Here is a 26,068-nt window from a genome sequence, read left to right on the forward strand (position 1 = left end):
GAGCCACGTTTTATAAAAAACATTTGTTTCAGTGACGAGTGCACTTTTTATTTAAACGGTAACGTTAATAAGCAAAACTGCCGTTACTAGAGTGATGAGAATCCCCATATTTTTAGGGAAGGGCACACCCAATATCCCCAAAAAATAAATGTGTGGGCCGGAATTCTAGGGAATAATATAATTGGGCCATTGTTTATTGATGATAATCTAAATGGAGAAATTCATGCTGAAATGTTAGAAACAACTGTTGAGCCTTTAGTAATAACGGAATTGGAAAACCAAAGGGATGAAAATGGAGATCTTGTTCTTGATGAAAATTTATTGCATTTTCAACAAGATGGGGCCCCACCACATTATGTATTGCCTGTTAGAGAGTGGCTAGATAATCATTATCCAGACCAATGGATTGGTAGAAGAGGACCTATTGAGTGGCCGCCAAGATCGCCAGATCTCACCCCTCTCGATTTTTTTCTTTGGGGTCACCTAAAATCGGTCGTTTTCAAAACGCAGCCTGCCACCATTGAGGAGCTAAAACAAAGAATTACACAAGAGTGCCGATTATTAACAACTGAACATTTGTCGCATAAGGAGTTGCCAGGAAAAGCATCTACTTTTAAGCTTTGCATTTCTGTCAGCCGTTTGGCAATTTGTGCTAATGGCCTTTTACCAGTACGAACTAATGATTTTAAACTAAATAAAAAATTTTCAAAAGGATATGCACTTATATCAGTTAGAGAACCAAACTTTTTAACGTTATTCAGAACATGGCACAGATTGTGCACGTTGCTCCCAATAGCATCCTTGCCATATAAATTACTAAATGTTGTAGTAAACTGAAATAACAATTTCTCAGCTACATTAATGTGTTTTAAATAAGCTGAACAACTCAAAATAGTAGTAGCACAAAATAAATAAATATAATGTTGATATACTGGACCAGCTAAAATATCTTTAAGGAGTACTGGTCCCAAGTAAAGTAAAAACGTCCGATATTAAAATCCTTTTCAAAATTTTACATTCTTTAGTGGTCTTATTGCTCTGTGAAGTTCAGTTGGCCTTCTGATGTTACATGATATTAACATTTCTAAGAGATATTCAATATCTCTCCCAGAGAATTTGGTTTTAAAATTGTAATTACCATAAACCCATCCATTAAAGCACTTCTTCATAATACCTAAAAAAATTTAAGATTTTTTAAGAAAAAATTAAAAAATTAAGAGATTATTAAATATTATATACATATTACCTAAGTCAAATAAAGTCAAAGTCAAGTCAAAAAAGTTTATTACCAAAAAAATAGTTATAAATATAATTAGCTACATGAGAAAATAAAATTGACAATTTCTGGTAAAAGGAACTGCTTCGCGATTATATAAAACCGATAGCGCAATTTGCGTGAAACAGGCCTTAAAAACATTATAAATAAACACAAAAAAAATTCCTAATTAACCTAAAAAAGAACAAAACTAAAACTAAAAAGGGTAGAAACAAAAAATGGCAAAGCAATTTGGCTGGCATGCGACGGAAGGTAACAAGAATAGACAAAAAAGAACCATAAAAGAAAAGTTGGATAGGCCAGCTTATCTTTGGTCTTAGTTGATTTTGCAGTTTATACTACTATTTATCTACTACTAGTCATACTACTAGGCATCTCGTTGGGAGTCGAGAAGAATTTGCTTAACCTTGGTGTAAAATTTATTAAATGACAAATCTTTAATATTATTTGGCAAGTTATTCCACATTGTAACTCCGACAACCGAAAATGACTTGTGGAAGTTACTTGTTCTATGTTGAGGTATCCTAAAATTTCCAACATTACGAGTATTGTGTAAATGCGAGAGAGTAGTAAATAACTTATTTAAATAAGGGGGTTGACCCGACTTTATTATTTTATATATAAAGGCATATATGTGTAATTTTCATCTCCTTTCCATATTTAAAATAGAATTGTTTAAATAAGGTGTGATATGCTCCCGATAGGCAGCGCTATAAGAAAATCTTATACAGCTATTTTGCAATTTTTGTATAGATCTAGAAAGCTCAGATGTTATAGAATTAGAATATACGATATCACCGTAGTCGAGTAAGGAGAGAATGAGGCTATTGCAGAGATAATATTTGGTTTTACTCTTTAAGACATTTTTAAATCTGTACAGATTTCTAAGACGCATATAGCCTATATTTAATTTGTTCTTAATGTGTGTCTCAAAACAAAAATTAGAATCTAAAGTCAATCCTAATATTTTCACTTCATTGACAACTGGAATTTTTTCTCCATTAATCTCAATATTTATACTTTCATATAAGTGTCTCAGAATTCCTGACTTACAGCCATATAAAATGATGTTAGATTTAGCAGGGTTAATTTTTAAGTTATGCTCATTGGAAAAATTAACTATGTTTAGTATATCCGATTTAATTTTTTGCTCAGAAATATTAAAATTTAAAAAATTTAATGGCATGTATATTTGAGAATCATCAGCATATTGTTGTAATTTACAATGTTCAATACAGTTAGGCATATCCGCAACATAAATCGAAAATAAAAGAGGTCCCAATATGGAGCCCTGAGGAACACCAACCTCCAAATCAAGATACCCTGAGTGCTCCAAACTTCCATTGTTGGTTTTTAACAACACCGAATGTGATCTATTTTTAAGATAGGAATCAAAAAAAGAAACTGTAGATTCGGAACAACCAAAATATCCCAACTTTGCAAGGAGCATTGAGTGATTTATAGTATCAAATGCTTTGCTAAAATCAAGCACCGCCATGCAAGTACTTTGTTTATGTTCTTCGTTAAGTCTTATATTATCTAACATTCCCACCAGACTAGTAGTTGTACTATAATTCCTCCTAAATCCCGATTGCGTATCTGGAAGTATACCAAATGAGTTAACAAAATTATAAAGTTGTTGGTGAATATGCTTTTCTAGAATTTTAGAAACTACTGATAAAATACTTATAGGCCTTATGTCTTTTAGTTCTTTCGGATTAGAGATTTTTGAAATAGGTCTTATAAGTGCTTTTTTCCAGATATCAGGATATACATTTGTAAGAATGCAAGTATTTAAAATGTTTAGAAGTGGTTTTTTACAAAAAGGTAGGCAAAGCTTGATATCATTTATACAAAGTCCGTCAGCTCCTATAGCATTTGATTTTATGGTCTTAATTATACTGTTAACCCTTTCTTCATCAAGAAGACTTAAATTTAATTCTTGAATACTATTATCCCATTTATTTTCATTGTAAAAATTTAATTTGGTTTGTGATATATTATTGTTAATTTGGTTAACGCATTGAGAAAAATAATTATTTAGGGCTTCTGGATTACTAAAATTACAAGGCAGATCGGTATTCTTTGATTTAGTTAGATGTAGTTTATTAGCATTTATCCAAAAATCACGATTTTTTTTTGTAGAAAGTGTGTTAAAATATGATATTTTTTCCCGCTGAATAGCATGTTTTGTATAGTTTCGCAATTGCCTATAATAGTTTAAATTTAACTCAGTTTTATTTTTTTTATATTTTCGCAGTGCTTTATCTCGGAGCTTCATAAGCAATTTAATATTGTCTGTTATCCAAGGAGTAAATGGTTTATTTTTAATATTTTTAGTCTTAATTGGCGCATGTTTATCAACTAAACAAAGTATATTGTTGTTAAAAGCCACAAGTTTATCGTTAACGGAATTTAGGTAATATATACTATCCCAATTAAGTCTTAAAGCGTCATGCTCAAATAAATCCGTATTAATAACACTATAGTTCCTATATTTCATTTTAAAATGTCCCTCTTTACTTTTAGGAAACTCAAGACAACAGAATACTAAGTTGTGATCACTAATGGTTTGTGGCAAAGACAACGAACCGACACCATTTATTGGGAAATGTTTATTTATAATAATGACATCAAGTAGGGTACTTGTATTGTTAGATATATTCCATCTTGTAGGCTCGGTTATTACTTGATTTAAATCAAATGTATTTAAGAGCGCTAAAAATCTGTCAGAAAGTCTACACTTCTTTAGTAAATTAATATTAATATCCCCCATAAAAACCACATGATCAAATAAAGGAACAATATTTGTAAATAGATCCTCAAGGGAATCAAGAAAACTGTTAATATCAGATGAAGGTGGACGATATATCACGGTAAACAAAATATTTTTGCTAGAAATCTGAGTTTTTATGCTTAAGAATTCGAAGTTCTGTGGCGGGTTTTGAATGTGATAAACTTCAAAATTAACATATTTTTTAACATAAAACCCGACCCCACCGCCACGCCCTAATCGATCTTTCCTGACGAAATTATAACCCTCAATTTGATGTGCCAAGTTATCAGTATAAGCCGTCAACCAGGTCTCAGTCAATCCCAAAATGTCAAAATTATTATCAGTTATGTAATTTACAAATTCATCGAATCCAGTATTAAGGGACCGAATATTGAGATGACCACATAAAAACTTATTATTGGATTTTAATAATTGATGCGTATTAAGACCAACCTGGCCATTTCCGCCATTATCATCCATTACAAAAAACAAGATTGTTCCTATTACCCTCCGTCAGCACTCCACGCCAATGCCATGCCCCCGAAAAATAACTAGCTAACCTAGCCATATCCATATCCAAAATAAAACTAAGAATAACATTAAAAAAAAAAAAAGTTGCCACCACACATAAAACTATGCTAGGCATATGTATATAAAAAAATAAACGAAAATGAAATTAAATCCCTAATAGAGTCGGGTATTCCGAATATAAATTTAGTTTATATATATCCCATTAAAAAATGTTAAGCTTCAACCTTATAGACTAGTAACTGTATTAAATTTTCTTTTCAACAACAGCCTTCTTACTATGCTACTTACTATGCTATTACGGATTGACAAAAAAAAAATTAACCGGTTTCTGCCAAAAAAATAAAAAAAAGTAAATAAACAATAGCATTATTCTATCATACCTGAAATGTCTTTCTACCCTAGAAACAATTAAAAAAAAAGTCACATTATTAATTCATTCTAAAATTTAACAAAAAAGAAAAAACATATCAGACCAAAAATAATGAAATTATAGAAAATTAAATTATAGAAAACTAATCGCAAGAGCACTCTTACACTGTGCCTTTCTTTAGATTAAATTTTCATAGTAGATTAAAAAGGCAAATCAAAACAGATGAGAATTAACAGCGCCTAACCGAATAATGTTTTATATAATAGGTAATGTTTTTCTTAAATTATAATTAGCATAATATGGTGTGAATCAAATAAAATATTCTTGAATAGGGGGTTTCGTTGGTCCACAATAAATAGCAATAGCCATTGGCTTTAATTTAGGGTATTCATGTACTTTGAGTAATATTGGCCAAAATTTTAAAGGAGAACTATTAAACGGAGGCAGTCCATCAATATTAAAATAAGAGAAATAGAAGAAATATCTTTATCCTTATTTAACTCGGTTAAAAATGATTGCTGATACAAGTGTTTTTTGGATCCCGTTATACCAGAAATGACCATCTCCCATTGGTACTATGGAACAGGAGATTGGTGTTGCAATTAAAGTTCTACTGTCTCTAGGTAGTTCTTCAAGCTCAAGTTCATTTTTTAATAAAACTAACAAATCCGTTAAGGCTACGTGGGGAATTGAGTATTTTAAAGCCCATTGAATTAATTCTGATTTAATGTTACTTCCAGGTTTTAAACTAATTTGATCTTCACAGGTAGAGTCACCTGAAGGAAATTCTAAAATCAACGGGATTATGTTGATCTAACAGCATTACAGTTCTTGAAATTCGCTTTCTGGCATATTCCGTTTTTGTTTAACTCTCCGGTAAAAAATACTGGAATGTCTAAACTTTTTTTTATTTACCTTTGGCATTTTACTATACTCTAAAATAATAAAATTTTATAACAAGTGTAACACTATTAGAAAATTTTGATATTTTTGTGGTTCTGATCTATTATTTTGCTCTTTTAGTGGGGTGTATTAAGTAACGGCCACTTTAAAGTACCGATTTTTAATCCGGGCGACTTTTTAGTGGCAAGGTGTATGGGGCAGCCACTTCATAGTATCCTACCATAGTGACAATAACTATCTTGGAACTATATGTGCGACTATGTTTTTAAAGATCCTAATTGTCGTAACCGGAACCACCCTGGAATTTAAATTGCTACCACAAAGTAACAAGAACTATTTCGAGGCATTACAGTAACATTTATAAGTAACTGCTACCATAAAAAGTGACTATAAAGTTTCTGGTCTTTTATCGTGGCATTTGTAAAGATTCGGGTAGTTCCAAGATACTACTTGAAAGTGAACCATTGCCACTTAATATATGGGTGCTTATCTTTCACAAATATTAGTGGCAGGAACCAGACAGCGACTTCTAAATTATACTTTAAAGTAACTATGTTCTATAAAATAACATTTTAAGTAGCAAAGTGGATTCAGGAACTATATTTTAGTAGCGAATACTTTTTAACAAGAATCAGGGCCTATTATTGCTAGTTGGGAAGTGATAATGGAATATCATGTAATTGGTAATGAGCGCGATATAGACGGCGTGCTGTCACGATTGAATTATTGTTTTGGTAAAATGCACGTACAAAAAAGCGCGTTGCTGTCCGGTAAACGACTCTATTGCAACTGAAATTCCTTGATCCCGTTTACATTTTGACTCCCACCGTAAGTGGCGGCGTTGCCACGTCTGAGATTAAATGCACAAATAAAGTGCTGATACCCTATTTCGACATCTTGTATTTGCTGCATATTACCTTGGCACTTTTGCTGTTAAAAAAACGAAATATTTTCCTGAATGCAGTTGAAACAACTACCTATTTTACTGGCCGACTTAAGCAGTTATCCTTCGTACAGCCCTGACTTAGCATCAAATGACACCTTTTTTTCCCACTTATCTTGAAGAAAAATGGTTACGACCGAGCTTATGAAAACTATGTTTTGGAGATGCCTAAATCAGTATAGGAAAAGTGAATACCAATATTCGTACCACTTTTCCTAAATACGTACAAAAACAATAAATCAATTTTTGAAAATAAATTACTGTCATTAGAAGGCATAAAATATAAATATAAACCTTCGTATTAGTCCGATAAGGATCTTTACAAGTGAATTGTTATATTTATTGAATTTTTGAAAAGGTCCTATTTTTTTTTTAAAGGAAAGTTGATTTTTGTTGTCAAAGATAAGAAGGTGTATATCCTACTAATACTTAACAACAAAAAAAGCAAGTTGCTAGCGAAAAATAATGCAGTCAATCTAGGATTCGAATTCTCAAAAAATTCCGAAGTTTTTATATTATTTTGGCTATTGTTTGCAGTTCATGTGACAAGCGTAAAATCAAAAAGAAGAGCTTCCTAGCTTCTGTCGTTTTTTGGAAAACTCAATTTTTTTTGGATAAGAGTTTCTGGCTAAACGATAGAGAATTACATTCTCTATATTTTCTGTTTAGTATATTTTTTGTAGTACTTACCGTTCGACGGACTTAACTCTCAAAGATATCCCAATTTCAAATTAATTTTGAACTGCCTTGATTCTTATATTAGGCAGCTTCATTATTTATAAACCATTTTAAACAAACACTAAGATTACAAATAATAAATTTGTTATACTTACACAACGCATGGTCGAACCCTGGCCCTGTAAGCAAACTTCTTGCTTTCGTCGTAAATCTGGGTGGCCAATTCCCTGGTAGGCGCCAGTACCAAACCTAGCGGGTACTGCTTGCGCCTGCTCCGTGCCTGTTGGATATTCGGGGGTCCACCCTCGTACATCTGGTTCAGGATGGGAACCAAAAAGGCGGCGGTTTTTCCAGAACCGGTCTGCGCGCACGCCATGACGTCGCGTCTGGACAAAATAATCGGAATCGCGTATTTTTGCACCGGGGTCGGGGTGTCGTAACGTGCTGCTGCGATGTTCGCGCGGATTATTTCTGTCAACTGTACTTCTTCAAACTGAAATAAAAATAAAAAGATTTTTTGTGGTTTTAGTTGCGGTATTTTGTAGTCTGGCTGGATCATGAATTTGAAGTAAATAACGTATTCAGTAACGAACTATCTCAGGGACTAAAAAGATTATATCAAAACATCAATTTTGACATTTCTTACAAAGCTGGAAAGCGGTTGAAGTAATGTAATATTCTTTTATGCACAGGAGTTAAAAGGAAAACTTTAAGGATAGTTTAGATTAGTGATGTAAATGAAGGAACGTTCCCTTGGTGCTATGGCGAATATTCGCGCACGTTTGCGCCCGATAAATCGATCGTGCTCGCAAGATAGATCGTTCTCTCGTGCGCGAACGTTGGCCAGAGAATTTTCAGCACGATTCCGTATTCGGCGCGCTTTATTTACAAAAACTACTGTCGGCGTCGGCAACAGCAAACAAATTGTTAAAGAAGTAACAAATTCACATGTTGTACTTGCTACGTTTAATAAATTACAAATAGAGAAAACTGGTAAGGCAGTAGCTTTAAAATTACCTGTGGTAACTCGGTGGGGATCTATCTTAAAGTGTATGGAAAGCCTATGGAGCACCAGACAAATATTAAAAATGCTAGCCATTTCGGAAGACATCAGTGACAAATTAGGCACAGCAGTGAAAAAAAATTGTCTCGATGATGGCATATATTGGATCAATGTTGAGAAGGTAATGAGAGTTTTGTCACCTATTGTTAAATGGATAACAAGGCTGGAAGGAGATAACCTGCAAATGTCTGATATCACAGAAGCCTTTTATGAACTCCATGATGTGTTTCTAAAAGAGGTACCTGGGCTACCAGTCACCAAAAAAGAGGAAGAAACGCTAATCAAAAACCTAAGTGATCGAAAGAGCAAATTCGTTTGCGGGTGCTTTTAGTTGCTAATATTTTAAACCCGAAATATCAAGAAATACATTTGTCACCTGAGGAACACTCCGATGGTAAGACATTTTTTGCAACTACTAGCACGGTATCTAATGTAATAATATGATGTATTTTTATTTTAGGGATACAATTTATTAATACACTGGCTGCCACTAATGAAAATTTTCGTCTTCAAAAAAGTGCAATCGCCGTTGAACTAGCTCAATACATAGCACATACCGAAACATTTGCGAAGCCCTATTTATGGGGCATTGTTGGCAAAATAGATCCTGTATCGTGGTGGCAGGGTTATTGCTCGAAAACAGCTGTCAAGGATTTAGCAGTAAGCATTTTGACGCTTCCGCCTTCGTCAGCCGCGACTGAGCGAACATTTAGTAGGTATTCGTTAGTCCATACTAAACGTCGAAATCGTTTGACGGTAAAGAAAGCGGGAATGCTAACCCATATTGCCTGTAACCTTAATCTGATGGCCGAAGAGTTCCAAAGACAAGGTGAATCAACGTCAATGGAGGTAAACCAACCTCAATCCTTCGTCTACACAGACAGCTCCTTCTCTGGGTGATCAGGTCCATGATTTATTAACATTAGAATCTGAGAATTCAGAGATGACGAAGAGAGCGGGGCCTACAGTGTTCACGATTTCGATTCCAATAGTAGCATTGGGCCAGAAAGTTTTGATGGGCTTGACTACTCTTGATCTTGATATTGATCCACAATTAGAGTACCTGAGTTAGGTTAAAACTGTATTTTTGGTTTATTGCAGATTGCAGTTTATTTTTTTATATAAAGCTTTTTTTCGAGTTACTTTTTACTTCTTACATCATAAAGCCTTTCTCATGTTATTTTCATGTTACTTTACCTACTTTGTATTTGTATTCACATAGCATAGCACACAAACTATGCTCAGTTTTTAAGAATATAATATGAAACCTGATCGGTAACATAAATTCTTGTATATTCTTTAAAAACCCCTTTAGATATAATATTTGGTTATTTATGATGAATATTCTTATTCTATTCGGATTTATGAATATTATGATGTTAGGGTTTTTATAAAGTTAGAACAATAATAATTCAGTGTCCGTATTTTACAAAGCATTAGGAGAATATTGAGCATTTTTCTAGGCATTTTGAGAATTTTGAGCATTTTGAGAAAAAATCATGAAAAATAAGTTTTTGAATACTTAACCACATCCCAAACATAAAGTCTCAGGTTTTTTTCGTTTATGCTTGTTTATTCTCGTTCATGCTCGTTCGTGCTTAGGGAACATTCTTTTAAATTACGTGCTCGAGAATTTTATATCACTAGGAGCATGAATGTCAAATAGGTTTAGAACAAGACAATTAAAATACTTTAGCTTATCGTCGATGTTCGGTGTGTAAAAAATGTCATCCTAAGGGCATATTAAAAGATCATGATTAAAAGCATTAAGTTTATATTTTTTAGTGGTCTGTATTTAATTATCCTAGGTTCAGATAGCGCATTTGGGCTGGTTAGCTCTAGATAAATAGAAAAATGGTCAGCTATTAGAGTGTTGTCAACTCCAGAACATTTTACATTTATTTCATTGCAGAAAATTAAATAAATAAGAGATGTAGAATAGTTTCAATATTTTCCAGTTTTTTAGCACTATTGCTATCCTATGCAGCAAGTTTCTATTAAAATCTCCTAGGCAGATAATATTTTCATACTGCGACTATACACCAGAAAATATTTAATAGAAAATGAGAAAATAATTAAAAGAAAATACAGGACAGAAAAGGCGAATAAAATACTTACAGATGTAATGTGCTTCGGCACCTCGTTACCCGTAGCCTCGACGGGTATGTCCTCGTATTTACTGAAGTTAATGCCGGTGTTGCCGGTGCCAAAAAGTTCCGCCTCGAGACGTTCGTCCCTTGGCAACGGCACCGTCCAATCGTTCTCGTTGCGACGGTTGTCGCGGTCGTTCCATCGACCGCCGCCTCCACCGCCGCCGCCGCCCCCGCCACCGCCACGTTGTTCATTATCATTGTTCCAACGATTGGAGCCGCCCCCTCCGCCGTGAGAAGAACGATCCGGTTCCTGCCAGCGGTCGTTGCGCGGGAGATCGCGTTCACTAAAGAACCAATCGCAAATTTAACTATTTATTGTTTGCTTTATTCGGTGTGTAAATAATATTTTTTTTATACTAGTTTGTTATGGTTTAAAATTTACTCGGATTATATTATAACAGCTGTGTCACCGTTTTATGGTTAAACAAGATAGGGTATTTGAGTTCTTATGACGTCAATTTCAGTGTCTTCCTTCAAATATAGCACAAAAAAAAATTAATCTTTTAAAATTCGACGCTCACTTAGAGTTCGGTAGGGTTTCCAGACCGGGAGCCCGGGGTTCCGAAATCCCGGGACATTTTTAATCTCGAAAATGCCGGGATTGCTGTATGTCCCGAAAATCCCGATTTTTTGTAATATATAAAATTTTAAACAGTTCTGTTGAAAAATGTATTTTTTATTCCCTCCATCGACGTGTTATTTAATTTCAGAGGTTATTTACGTTTACAAACGGGGATTAACCTATCTCCGAACGGGGAATCCTCTATTTGCCGGTCAGCGCCAATCGTTGCTTACTTTGTCGTTTTTGTTTCATTTAATACTTAAATAAATGTGTTGACAGTGTCAGACACTGTGTGGAGATATAGCGCTGATATTCAATTATTGTATTTAAGACCATAAATACGTTTGGTGGACGTTTACAAAGGTGCTAAGCTAACGAATAAAATTTAATAACAGGTAAATATTTACATTTATAGCGATTTATGTGTATAATGTTTTGTGTTTTTATTATTTATAGGCTTACAAAAATGGCCGATTGTCAAATTACATTCATTGTGCATCCTAATAAAAATAACGACACATCATCAATGTGGTCTAATTATTTAATGGCTGTGGATAAACAATCTGCAAAATGTAAAAACTGTGGCCTTATAATAGCAACCAAAGGGGGTTCTACAAAGGCTCTTCATGTGCATTTTAATTCTAAACATGCAAAAAGACAAGAGAAGGTAACTGATGCCTCGTACTCAATACAACCGACACAAATGTTGACAGTAAAGTTAATCAAGGTGAACCCGATGCATCCATTGGATTGCCTCCGCCTATCAAGCAGCTTAAAATATTAGATTACTTTGCTTCCCTAATGAAAATTCACTAGATGCCTTAGACTTTGTCTAGCTAAGGAAAGGTACAGCACGTGTTGTTCGGCTCGGTTGCGCAGTAAATTTGTTTACGCTGCTGCCAAAGCAACGGTATCGATCGCCCCGATTTGCATATAAACAGTGCCGTTGCGTTAATTCTTATATTTGTGTTCTGTGCCTTTAAATTAAATTAAAAAAAGGCGCGCTACTGTCGCTAATCGTGCGTTATTAGGGGAGAAAACTTGGCGCAGCTTTGAAACAGATGGTGTACCTTTCCTTAGCTAGACAAACTCTACTTCCCCGAATGACTGCCCTCGATGGATTACCATTTAGAATTTTTACTACATCGATTAATCTTAGAAAGGCAATAATGGCTAGGGGGTTCCCTGACGTACCAAGTTTCCCCACAACCATACGTGAAAGGGTTTTTGCGTACCAAAATAAAATTCTTACCTGCTATATACTAGTTTGAAAAAATTAAAAAACAAGGAAATTGTTTCAGCTTAACTTTGGATGAGTGGACATCAAACTCTAATAGGAGATACATGAATGTAAACATTCACAGTTGAATGAAAGAGTCTGGAATCTCGGTTTAATAAGAATTTTGGATTCCATGCCAGCAGAAAAATATGTTAGCTTATTAACCGAACGGTTACAAAAATGTAGTCTAAGCTTAGATAATGACATTGTCTCTATAACAACAGATGGAGCCAGTGTAATGAAAAAATTAGGAAGTTTGATAAAATGTTACCAGCAGCCGTGTTTTGCACATGGAATTCATTTAGCCGTATTGGATCTATTATACGTTGTTAAAAAAATAGGAAAAGGGCTACAAAGTCAAGACGAAGAATCACTTACTGAGGGGGAGGAACTTAAAACTAATGATACTGACAGTGAAAAGGATGAAAACAGAAGAAGGAGGAATGGAAGTTATGAATGAATTACCACCAAATAAGCAGCTTCAAATGACCACAAAGCACGATATTTATTCTATTGTCAAAAAAGTCCGCAAAGTAGTTATTTTTTATAAACAAAACTATCTGTTTAATTTAAAAGTTATTTTGTTTTTTTTTTTTTTTGAAGGACGTGTTTCTGTCTCAAGTTTGTTTTTAGACTTTTTAGTTAGGTTGTTAGGTACCTAGGTATGTAATATGTAATACGTAATGTACAAATGTACTGAAAATGTTTTTAGTTCTGAATTTTTAAATAATTTGTTTTCAGTTAATTGCATTTTTATTTGCTCGAGATACTGTTATTACTGTTAAATATTTTATTCAAAATATAATTAGGATCAGTCCCGGGATCCTGGGATTTGGATTTTTATCCCGGGATTTCAAAACGGGATCGCGATCTCGAAAACTGGAATTTCTAGAGTTTGGCGATTTAATAATTTTTGGAAAGAGAAAAATATATTAGGTGAATAATTGGCAAAAATTTTAGAACATTGAATACCTAGAATAAGCCTATTTGAGTTCACCAGAGTTCTAAGGCAATGATGTCAAATCGATTAGCCAATTTTTACAATACAATATATTTTTTTTTTAATCTACAGAACTTTTTCTTTATTGTAATATATTTTTTACCAGCCAAAAAAATTACTCCTTAAAATGTCCTTTAATTTGCGGTCTAATAATATATACTTTGAGGTAAATCAACAAACTTTTTAGAATGAAAAAATATTCTACACATAAAAAATTATAGAAAAAAAGCAACTTGGCAATGACGAATACTTAATATGTTTACAACGCAATTATCCATTGTTGCCACTTTTTATTTTCTTTCTTGAAATTGTTGCAGTGTTAACTGGTTCGAATAAGCGGAAAATATGTCAGATTATAATAATATAATTATTTACAAAATTCTATTAATATTTTCCTAAAAAAAGCAAAAAAGCCTGATTTTTGTATGCAATACCCAATAAATATTTCACAAATATTTTCTTTGCCTTTTATAAAATTATAACGTATATGATGACGGCTAACTCTCCTATGAAAGTAACGATGTAAACCTCCTTTCTCCCAATATATGTGATACACTTCACACTTCTTTACAATTTTTCCGTAAAAAAAAAAATTAATTACATATATTATTATTCAAAAGAAAATTATATAATTTTATTAATAATAAAAGGATCACACTGAAATCACTCAAAATATTCTTTTAATACCAATAATATAAAAAAGGTATGACACCATTCAGACGTAACAACAAGCGCAGTTTATCGAGAGACTGTCTCCAGGCAAAATTTAAGATGTTGCCGTTCTGTGTGGAAATTTGACGATCTTAAGAAGCCAAATATTAGTATTAGAACTATATTTATACTAATATTAATATAAATATAGTACAAAATGGTTAATAAAAGTGCTTTCATGGCAACATGCAATACTAAGGATATTTATCAACAAAATATCCAATTTGCCCACTGTGTAGATGGTGCGCTCAACCCAAAACAGCCAACGTTTATCCTAGTATAAAATAATTTTTAGGCATAATAAATATCATCCTACAAAGAAATTGTATTTTTAAAATTATATTATAATATTCTCGAGGAAGACGATAATTTTCTTACATAACTAGTCACGTCACATACTAAATGAAAATCAATACCGAAGATCATTTATTTTCTGAAGAAATATGATCAAGAACAACCTAATGGCCAAAATACTGAATGAATTCGACCCTGAATTAGTTACTAAATCATTTTAAATTCAAAATTTATTCCATATTAAGATGTTTTACAGGGTGTCCTACAATGAACTGCAGGGATCAAAACTCGAAAAATAGGCATTATTGAACTTTTTTTGAACATTTGGCAACTGGCCTCAAGTTATGTTTAGTTTCTGATAAAACATTTTTCAAAAATAATTTAATCAAATAGGAGAACAACCCTTGGACTAAATAAATCTATTCTGTAGATTTTTCAACTGAAAATAGCAAAGCTGTATATTTAACTTTAAATTGGGTACTGTAACCACATAAAAGCAAATTTCTTTTATAGCACACTTAAAGTTAGAAAATTAATTGCTAATTTATTACCGATCATCTCGATTTCCACCGCGAGACCGTCCGCCCCACTCCTCGTTCCTCTCGTAATCGCCGTTCTGATCTCTTCTTCCCCTATTGAAGTTTGAGAAATCTCCTCCGCGACTGTCTCTACTTCCAGAGCTTCTATTATAACCTGCATATAAAAAAACGACTATTCAATGTTTATTTTATTTACTCAGTTATTTATGCTAATGACAATAATTATATAAAGATTAAATGGATGTGATGAAATCAATAGTAACTGTCGAAAATTATAAAAGCAAAAATATTTATAAAAATAAAAGGGAATAATTGTTGTATAATAACAACACATAATTTAAGAATTTTGATAACTCTTTTCTAAAAAAAGTGACTAAATACTATATATTAAAGTAAGAGACCCAATGTAAATAAGTCTTTTTTGTCCAACATACTCAAAATAAAAAAATAAACCGAAAGCAATAAATGAGAACTAATAACAGAAATCACTGAATAATAGTCAGATGAAATAATGTGTCATATAGACTCTAAATTGCAGAAAGCAATTCTTTCTCTTTTGCTCCACATTTGTCACTCTTTCTGTGCATGATATTCTCAGTATTCTACTGTACATCCACATGTCAAATCTTTTTCAACGTCCATGCTTCCATTCCTTAGAAAAGAATGAACAGCACGTAACAGGTAGGGTCCTAGATAATTATATTTTATATATATCGTTTATTTAGTCAAAAACTAATACAAGATACAATTATTTCCTAGCATGTTCAAATTTTTGACCATGAAAGGTTATGTGAGGGCAAGTTTTGTAGTGATTTAGATACCACCATTATTTATGTTTTGTTCAGTGATAACCCGTATTCTTCACTGCATTACACTATACTTCTACTACTAAAAACGTCATTCTCACAATATTCCGAGATTCTTGCCTAGAAATGTTAGGTAAGTAAAAGACACTTTATTCTGTGACACTTGTGCATCCTTATGCCGGGTTATTCATAATAAAATATGTAGCTCCTAGCAAAAATAAATCCTTGTCATCTAGTCAAAAATACAAACTTTTAAAATACAAATAAAAGCTTAATCATAAATGATCTAGGCATATTTTGCTTACATGTGGATTCTTAATATTTGCAGATGAGCTAAAATTATTTATTGCAGTTGAGAATCCAAATGATATATTAAAACTGCAAAGACATATTAACATATATTTTTTTATGCAGAAAAATACAAATTTATGAGATTTAGTTGTCTAATAAGTGAGCTGCCAGTACAATATTTTATCAATAACATCATTCTTAAAGAGGTTAGTGTAATGAATGATTTGGGAGTTTATCTTTATATTTAAGTGAACAATGTCTTATATTGATATATTTTGATATGTGTTTGCATACAAGCCCTGAGTGTCTGGCACTTTTAAAATGCATGTACTGGCTCACCACACTCCCAAAACCATTCCTCTTGCATTTTCCATAAAGTAGTTTATTGATGCTAGTAACCTTACAGGCTTACAACAACTTTACACAAATCACAAAATTAAACCAAGAAAAACTGTGTATACAGAAGTTAATAATACATTTCAATAACAAAAAGGAGATTAAAAGAAAAATTACATACCTATAAGTCATCACACAAATTTAAAATCAAATACAAACAAAAACATATAAATATAGGCAAAAAATATAACAAACATACAAAGTTATGACATCTTAACACGAACATAAATACTGTTGTTAAACAAAGTTATAATAGTAATAAAAAAGTACAATAAAATCTGTCAAGATCTGAGCACATTTGTCATTAATTCAGAGGCGTGGTTATAAACTCATCAACAGAATAAAAGTTGTGTTCTAGAAGAGTATCTCTGATGAGTACTTTGAATTTTTTAGGAGATAGCTGGCGAGTAGAACATTGTAATTTGTTGTAAAGACTAAGGGGCAGTGAATTATTCTTTGATTTTTGTAGTTTTAAATAAGGGGGACATATTTGTTGTGCACCTCTTGTGCTATAAGAGTGACAAATCTACTTTTTTTTTATAATTATCTTGAAGAGTTATCCCATATGAAATGTGTAAATAAAAAAATGCATCATATGCTTTTAAAAGACCGCCTATATCCATAAAGCCTCTAAGCTGTCTCAGAAGAAATATGCTTTTTTGCATTAGCTATCTATATGGGCAAGCCATGTTAGCCCATCATCCACAATCAAACCTAGCAGTTAAACACAGTCTCCACTTTGGACTCGAGGATTACCCTTTTACGAGTATTTATTTCCCTCAAACCATTTCTTGGCCCTTGATATAGCAGAAGTCATATTGGTCTGTAATTCCTCAAAACTCTCAGATGATGAAAGCAATGTTGTATCATCGACAAATAAAAAAGAGGAATTCGGCTTTAGAAAGGTACACAGATCATTAATATAAAGTGAAAATAGTATAGACCCAATGACTGATTCCTGTGAGACTCCAAACCTTACAAGACAAATACTAGACATTACCATAGTTTCCAGTGCATTGACGTCGTAAAGGCATAAAATGCCTCCAACTTTTTCAGAAGGATCTCTGGGTTGACATAGTTGAAGGCCTTACTGAGGTCGCACAAAGTCAGAGCAGTGTGTTTGCCTCCCTCAAAGCCCTCGACTATGCCATTAACCTCGCTGATAACTGCTTGGGTTGTTAATAGACCAGTCCTAAAACCAAACTGGCCAGGGTGCAAGATGTTATGAAGATTTATGTACTTAGTCAATCTGGTCTTAAATAATATCTCAAATACCTTTCCAAAAATGGGTATAATGTATATCGGTCGATAGTTTGACGTGTCCTCTTTATCACCCCTTTTGAAGATCGGTATGACCCTGCTAACCTTGAGATTTTCTGCAAAAAGCCCTTGTTCAAAACATAAGTTGAAAATTGGTCAATGGGACAACTAGAATGTCCTTGGTATGCTTTATTATAGTTACATACAGTTATTATAGTTACACTGTTTAATTGGTAAACATCAACTGCCCTAGAATGTTTGAAACTGTTTATTGCTTCATTAACCTCACTTGGTTTAATGGGACTAAAAAAAAAAGAATTGGGGCATGAAGGCATAGGAAGTGCAAAGAAATTGACATTTAAATCTGGAATTTTTTCAATGATATTGTCAGCAATGGTGGCAAAGAGGTCGTTAAAGGTTTAAGGATCAATACAAGTACAAACCACTGTTGTTACAACCATTATTAGACTCAAAATCAGATAAGCAATTCTTTTGGTTTCCTGTAGACGCTTTCTGTATAATCTTCTGAAGTGCCGATAGGCTTATAGGCTTTCATAGATTCTTCATTACCAAAGAAACCAGCTATTGATTTGAGAGCTTGTAATTTATTCTTCATGCCATGCAGTTCTTGAATAAACCAGTTGATGGGAGCTATTTGTTCCTTGCATACTGCAGATCATCTTATTTAGTTCATCGCCGAGTCAATAGAATCTTATTCACTATTAACATGTATTGTGCAGAGCTTGATTATTTTAATTTTAGATCACTGAATAAATTTAAATCAACAGCTAAGAAAATTGTACTTTCTTGGATTTAAATTGATTATTATTGTAACTTAGATCTAAGCTTAACTCTATAAAATGTATTTTACATAAATAACAATATATAAATTCTATAAATAAGTATCTAAAAATATTCTGGCACTTCTGCGATTACAACCGTGTCGTAAGTTGATTCAAAATCTATATTTTCATATTAAATTTCTCAAAATTCCATATGTTATTTCGTTTAAGAAAAAACGAGATATTTTAGTTGTAAAGATCTTTAAAAAAAGTAGGTATTGTACTGACCTCTTCCACCACCTCCTACACCGCCCCTGGACTCTCCCCTGTTACGGTCCGAACCGTCGTATCCAGAATCTTGGTAGGAGCCGCCGCCACTGCCGCCAGTATTACCACCGGATTCGGGTGCGCTCGATTGTTTGTTACGTAAATGGGGTGGGACGTAGCGGCCGCCGCTAGATGCGCTACGGCTCTGCAAGTCCAGACCAGCAAACTAGAAGGAAATTATGAACAATATTTTAAGAAAAATATAAAGATAGTAAAAATATTATTGGGGGGGTGGAAAGGAGTTTAAGTAATTAAAAAGGGGCATCCGGTAGAAAAAAATTAAAAGGAATGTTGTAAGATAATAACAATAATAATATCCTTTATTTGCCAACAAAATCGTCTACAAGACGACAAAGCAACGTCATACAAAGGAGGATCTAGCTCCCATAGGATACATTAATATTTCTAGCCTAATATAAAGAAAATAACAATGTTTTAAATAAATATTCTAAATACCTAACATAAGTTACAATTATTATCTAAAAGTAAAATTATAAAAACATTTAATCTGCAAGCAGCGGTAAACAGTTTTTTTTAAATTGGACTGTAGATTCAATGCTTCTAATATTAACAGGTAGCATTCTGTAAGCCCTGATGGCCATATAATGAGAACCCCTTTTATAGTAAGCTAAATTATGCAATGGAATGTGGAGATCGCTTTTATGTAGTGTAATCACAGTCACATCCTCAGCGTACATTGCCCTATTCTCAACAAACAAATGATTGTGTTTTTTCGCTTAAGTAGGGCCTACAGGAAGTTCTGTAGGTCAGACCGAATAAGCAACGAATGATACGCTTTTGAATTCTAAATATATCTAGAGCTCCTCTTGCCGATCCCCAGAAACAAGAAGAGATACCTCAGACACTACATCCCTTTCCTTCTAATCAATCTAACAACCTAGCTAATCTGGAATAAAGGTTTATAATATGTTTCTCCCAATTTAAATTTGGGTCAATGTGTATTCCTAAGAATTTAATAGTGTTGGCTACCAGGGATTGACTGCCCACCAGACCACACAAGTAGAGATTCTGAGACAAAAGTGGCCTTTGAAAAATTAATCAACCCCGTTTTACTAGAGTTCAAAGACAACTTACGGTCCAGACAACAGGTTCTCCTCTTGGATAATCATTATGCAAGTCATGTATATTGGAGTTACAGGTTTGTTGATGATCAAGAGTAAAATGAAAATAGATAGAAGGGGTTCCAAAACAACAAGATACAGACGTAAATAAAATTACCAAGAAAATACTAGAATCCATGTAACTAAAATTGGATAACATTATGATAACAGAAATTTTTAGACGAGGTAAAAATGAAAGTGGACCAATACTCGCGATGAATACCATACAAGCAAAAAAGATTCTAGAGATTAAGGGAACCTCAGTAAGAAATTGTGGACTTGACATTACAGACAACAAAATTTATCTAAACAAGGACCTTCCTGTAGGTGAAAGAACTTTATTTAAAAAGGTGAGGGATGACAAGAAGTATAGGGCAGCATTTTGCATAAACGGAAATATTTTTTTGAAAAGAAAGGAGCAGGATCCACCTATAAAAATAAAATTCCAGAGTGACTTATACTAAAACAGCAGTGAATTGTAGTAATGTGAATGAAAGACTGCCCTATGGAAGTGAACAGTATTTTGCATAATTATAAAACAATGGAAACAGATGAATACCAAGACCTGGCTGGTGTAAGTTATTTTGACTATTCATAATATAATGGCTGTTATGCATGTGAATATTCGAGGTACCTATGAGCTAGATGGGATGGTGTTCTGAATAGCTCTGAGGCGAATGAGTGTAGTAATGGGTTGATAAGTAGGATTAGAAACTTTATTGATAGCTGTATATAAACCCAATAAAACTTGAAGTAAATTATTGAAATAAATTTAAAAATGAAAAATAAAGCCATGGATAACCATGGGTATATTGGGTATATAAAGGTATAATGTGCACATAATAACAATAATTTATTTATATTAAATAGATACAGAGAATAAAGGAGTATGTTATCAGGGCTTATAAAAAGTATTAAGCACTCATACTATAATTCATTAACACAAAAAAACAGTAAAGATGCAAAAAAGTTATGAGATATAAAGGAGCTACAAATGAAAGACAAACAACTAATATCAATAATATAGTTAATTCTAGGAGAATTCAATGAAATAACAAAAAAAGATATAGCAAAACAATCTAATGGTTATCTTTCATTAATAGATAGGTAGCAAGTAATATCAGAAGAAAAAGTATAGGGAGACAAAATCATTCTGGCGATGCCCAACTATACTTCAGTTGAGCTAGAAACACACATTAAAAGTTTAAGAAAAAAATGTGAAGGAAAGAATAGATTGTATATCATCAGTTATAATAAAAAAGTATAAGGAAAAGCTTAATATGCCTGTATGTGGTAAATTAATGTTGCTTTTAAGGCTGGAGTTTTCTCGGCAATTTTAGAAATTGGCACAATAACCCCAGTATATAAACAATCTGACCATAAATTTACAAATAACTACAGGTCTATAGCATTGACTAGTACCATAAGTAAAATTATTGAAAAATCCAATTATTGTCCTTTTTAGAAAAGTATAAGCTTATGGGGAAGAATCAATTCCTTTCGGGGACAGCTCGAGTACTGGAAATGCAATATGTCAGGTCACAGAAACCATATTATAGAAACTGGATAAACCAAAAAAGCTTATAGCCATATTTTGGGCTTATTGGAGGCGTTTGACACTGTGGACCACCAATTTTATTGCATCACCTCAACTTAATAATGATATCTGTCCTCTAAATTGTATGTGTTAATCCTTACACACAATTGAAAGAAATCCAACATTAAAATATCAAAGGAGTATATGTAGATACATCATTAAAATTATGTTATTCAAAAGCCAAAGATTTTAAACTCAATTTCTATTCAAAGAAAGTGGATTTTTAAACATTGGACAAATACATATTAAAGCAATAGTCAGATTTATGGTAAAAATACCATACTATAAAGAAACACTAGGACATGGGCTAAATACAATAAATGTTTCTCGCAAAAAAAAATTCTAAATGTTAAAAGCAGCCAAATAAATGAGTAATAAGTAAAGCATTTGCAGGGATTTTTTATAGAGTAGGATGGGAGTATTGTTTTATTTTTCTGATTGTGGGAATATTATTTTTTCGTTTCTGTTATTACACTGAAGAGTACTATCATAAATGAGACTGGTGCACCAACAGCAATAAAAGTACCATTCCGCGCAAGTAATTTAGTCTATTAATTTATAAAGTGTATTTTGGAGAATATATTTATGTTACTAATTATAAATATATGTACTCATATATATCAACATTTTTTAGTTCCAGTCATACATAGTTGATTAACTGAAAATGATTTTTGTTTGCTGAATAATTTGGAAAAAGTAAGTTAATTTAATAAAGTGTTTTCAAATAAAATACATTAAAAAATTTTAGGTTGTGATGTTATCCTGATGTGACGTGTTCAAGGAAATTATAATTGTTCCTCTGGGTAAAGAAGTAAAAATTAAAAACTTGTAGCCATAATTTGGCATGAAGAAGTTGCAGGAATAATAAGAAATATAACATTTTGATTGTAAGATACAATTATTATATACTAAGCTACAATAATTATTCATGGCTAGGAAATCTGAATATCTGAACAAGTATTTTAAATATAAAGCCAATATAGAACCATTGTTTTCTTTTGGTCTAATACATTACGAGTATAATTTTAAATTTATGAAAAACAAGCACATTTATACTTGATAGATTTTTATCAAAGATTAGGAAATTATATACTTGCATGTTTTTATCTAACAAAACAAAAAACAAAACCATATTATTTGAAGAGTACTAAATTATTAAAACACTGATAAGGAAAAGGAAATCAACAATTCTTGCTTCCTGCTTGGATTATTGTGTGGAATTTAATTAAAAATAAATGAGTGTGTATAAGAGTTTAATTCTAGAAGTCACGTTTTGCTTTGTTGCAAAACTTGAATAGGCGGGTGTTCTTATTATTTTCACTATTGATTACATTTTATTGAATGGTCTCCAAAAATTGAATGAAGGATAAAACAAACACATCTGCGCATTTAATTTAATGGCATAATACAATATTACTTTTACAGCAACATAAAACTACTTAAATGAATGCTTTTGAACTTTCTCATTTCTTATTAAATGTTTAAACTACCTCCATAATCCCATTAGTTTGTCAACATCATTCTTATTCAGTTTAAAAATTTTAATAAAAATACAACAAATTTACGCAAAAACATAAACTATCTATGTGGCACTGACATATGTGTTCATTTTTTATGAGCTTTTTATGCAAAATACATAAAATACCAGCATAAATAAAAATGAATATATTACAGTGAAAATTTCCGAAATTGCCATAACAATAATCTATTAACATTTTAACTTGTTTTTTAAACAAATGCATAGTAAGTGCATAATGATAATTTATCAAACAGAAGAAATTTTTACTCGCAGTATTTAATCTAGAGCTTACCCAAAGGATACTTTAATTATGCTTACATTTCTTTTTGATAAGGTTTTCATGTATAAACTATAGCAAATACCTGCAACACAAATATGTTATTGTGAAATGTTCCTAAAATTGACAATAACAAAAAGTTATTTCGCCTTAAGATAAAAATCTCATAAAAATAATTGAATTCCATCAAATTTAGGATAGTGATGTTTAATTGTTGGAAAAACGTATGAAATTATATACATATTATGTAAGTATTTAACAGGACTATATGGTTTATTTAAAATATGGTTATTCTTAAGTTTAATGTCTGAATTTAATATTAACAAGTTAATTTATAACTGTTTTTTAGCTGGGATTTTCACGGAAATGAGTTGCCAACAAGTGGATAGACATTGCACATCAAGTTTATCAAAAATAATTTTTAACTATTAAACATTTTAAATGTTGACAAATGCATTTTATTGTCATTTGTATAATATCAAATTTTTTAAGCAATAGCTTTTGAAATATCTAACTTTTTGGGTAGTAAGGTCCTAGGATGAAGTCCCACTTGATACCGAAAAACTACTCGGAGTATTTTGATGTAATAAAAAGCACAATATTCAGAAAAATATTCTTAACAGATATTGTTTGTATATAGTAAGAAGTACTGCTACTTTAAAAAATTTACTTATTATAGGATCATCCTAAACAAGTTCAAGTAATATAATAATTAACAAAAGATGCAATATAAATAAAGAGATCATTAAAAATAATAAGAAATTATTCTATTCTATAAATGGCCAGATGAAGAAATTACCCTTACTCATCTTTTAGCCTGCATATTAAACTGATACTAAACAGGGCTGCAAACTTTTGGAGTAAGTTGAAAATTCCTGGAGTATGAACTTTTACCATTGATTTCTTTAAAAAAATTTCTTAAAGCAAAATACCTTTTCAAATTCAAATTAGTCTATTCATGCCAAGAATCAAAAGAAATTACTCAAGTTAGTACCAGCAGAACGTGGCAAAAAATAAATACATAGATGGAAAAAAACCAATATTACAATAAATTAACATACATATATGCATTGCAAAATATATTAACAGTCTGTGTTAAATACATTTGTAGTACAAATAGCACAGTCAAAATAAAATGAAAAAAAAAAGATTGATAGTCATGATAGACAAACTTCCAAGATATTCATATTGAAATTATGCACCCTCAAAAACCTAACAGATTTCAAATTTATTTATGCTAATTACACTTGACATAAATGAGATTGTCATATACTCTTTATTGACAAGATAGTAAAAAATGTTTAGATTTATCCAGGGTCATCCTAGTATAAATTTGGATCTAGACAATGGTCATATACACAAGCAAAATCTATTTAAAAAATGTACTGCCCCTAAAGCTTTAGATCAGATCAGTCATGGGATCCTATTAGGGAAATTGAAGACTTTAGATATTGCAGAGCCTCTTCTTCAGTCGAGATGGGCTTTGTTGGAGGAAGAATTCAAGTGGTCAATCTTGTAAGCTCATTATCTGATACAATATCTGTGCCATCAGCGTACCACAAGGTTCCCATTGTGTACCAGTTTTATTTTGCTTATTCTGAATTGATTTGGTGAAAAAATTTTAAAATTCCTGTGTGTGTTTGTGGATGATGTCAAACAGAAGTATTGTGTCTTTCAATGATGCTGCCCTTCTACAAGAGGATTTCTTCTGATTTTTTAGTTGGCATGATTTTAGCAGGATGTCACTTAATATTAATAAATGCCATAAAATTACTTTTTTAAGGCAGAGAAAACCTATAAATTTTATTTACTCAATAGAATGCTTTAATGCTCTTTTCTTAGACCTATGTTGGAGTATGGGTCGGTTGTTTGGTCCCCATCTTACAATTGTTACATTGAGCAGTTCAAGAAAGGCCAGAATACATACTAATGAATTACTGCATTTAGAAGTTGATATTACAAAGATGAATATAACTTAATCTAATAAACTATGATCAGCAGGTGAGGGATTAAATCTAAATTTGTCTACACTGGAGTCAGGAAGAATTCTACTAGATTTGTTTTCAAAATAAAGTAATAAATGCTGTTAGACCTCACTTGTTACTTTTTAAACTAAGAATTCCTTCTTGAAATATTAGACAGTCTGAAACATCCTTGTAAGCAAAACAAATTTTGTAAATTGTTCTTTGTGAGTAATTTGTGACTGCATTAAAAGAGCTACTGTGATTTTTGTGATGTGATATGAGTAATAATATGGAGTGTGATAGTTATCACTAAACATAGAATTACAATGTAAAAGAATTCCATTGATAAATAAAGAAAATAAATAGATATGATAAGACATCTCAACACCTTTCCAGTTTGTGGAAATTTGTTACAAGATCTTCTGTCTCCCTTATGTTGAAATTATGGACTCGCTTATAGACTTGAAATTTATGAAAGTTACACTTGACATATTGTATCATATCAGGCCAATTAGTGTACTCTATATGGCAGGACTGTAACAATTCTTTACAGTCTAAACACATCTCTTGCTCCGGTACTGGTCTTACAAGAATGAATCAAATTAAATGTACTTAATTTGAATGCATTTGTCCTATTCTTATCAGAGTTC

The 26,068-nt window shown here is 32.2% G+C and overlaps 1 protein-coding gene across 1 annotated transcript in view; it reads right to left on the reverse strand.

Annotated features, from left to right (window-relative positions):
• The window catches only part of LOC126745357 (ATP-dependent RNA helicase DDX3X), a 39,409-nt gene that overhangs the window by 12,523 nt on the left and 818 nt on the right, over positions 1-26,068 (reverse strand). Inside the window, exons 2-5 of the mRNA XM_050453165.1 lie at positions 18,902-19,106; positions 15,091-15,232; positions 10,659-10,977; positions 7,633-7,970 (exon numbers count right to left, since the gene is read on the reverse strand). Of these exons, the coding sequence (XP_050309122.1) occupies positions 7,633-7,970; positions 10,659-10,977; positions 15,091-15,232; positions 18,902-19,106 (1,004 nt within the window). The remainder of the gene's footprint in view (positions 1-7,632; positions 7,971-10,658; positions 10,978-15,090; positions 15,233-18,901; positions 19,107-26,068) is intronic.

The sequence above is a fragment of the Anthonomus grandis genome, chromosome 15 (genome assembly GCF_022605725.1).
Source record: "Anthonomus grandis grandis chromosome 15, icAntGran1.3, whole genome shotgun sequence".
In the NCBI taxonomy this organism is placed as follows: Eukaryota; Metazoa; Arthropoda; class Insecta; order Coleoptera; family Curculionidae; genus Anthonomus; species Anthonomus grandis.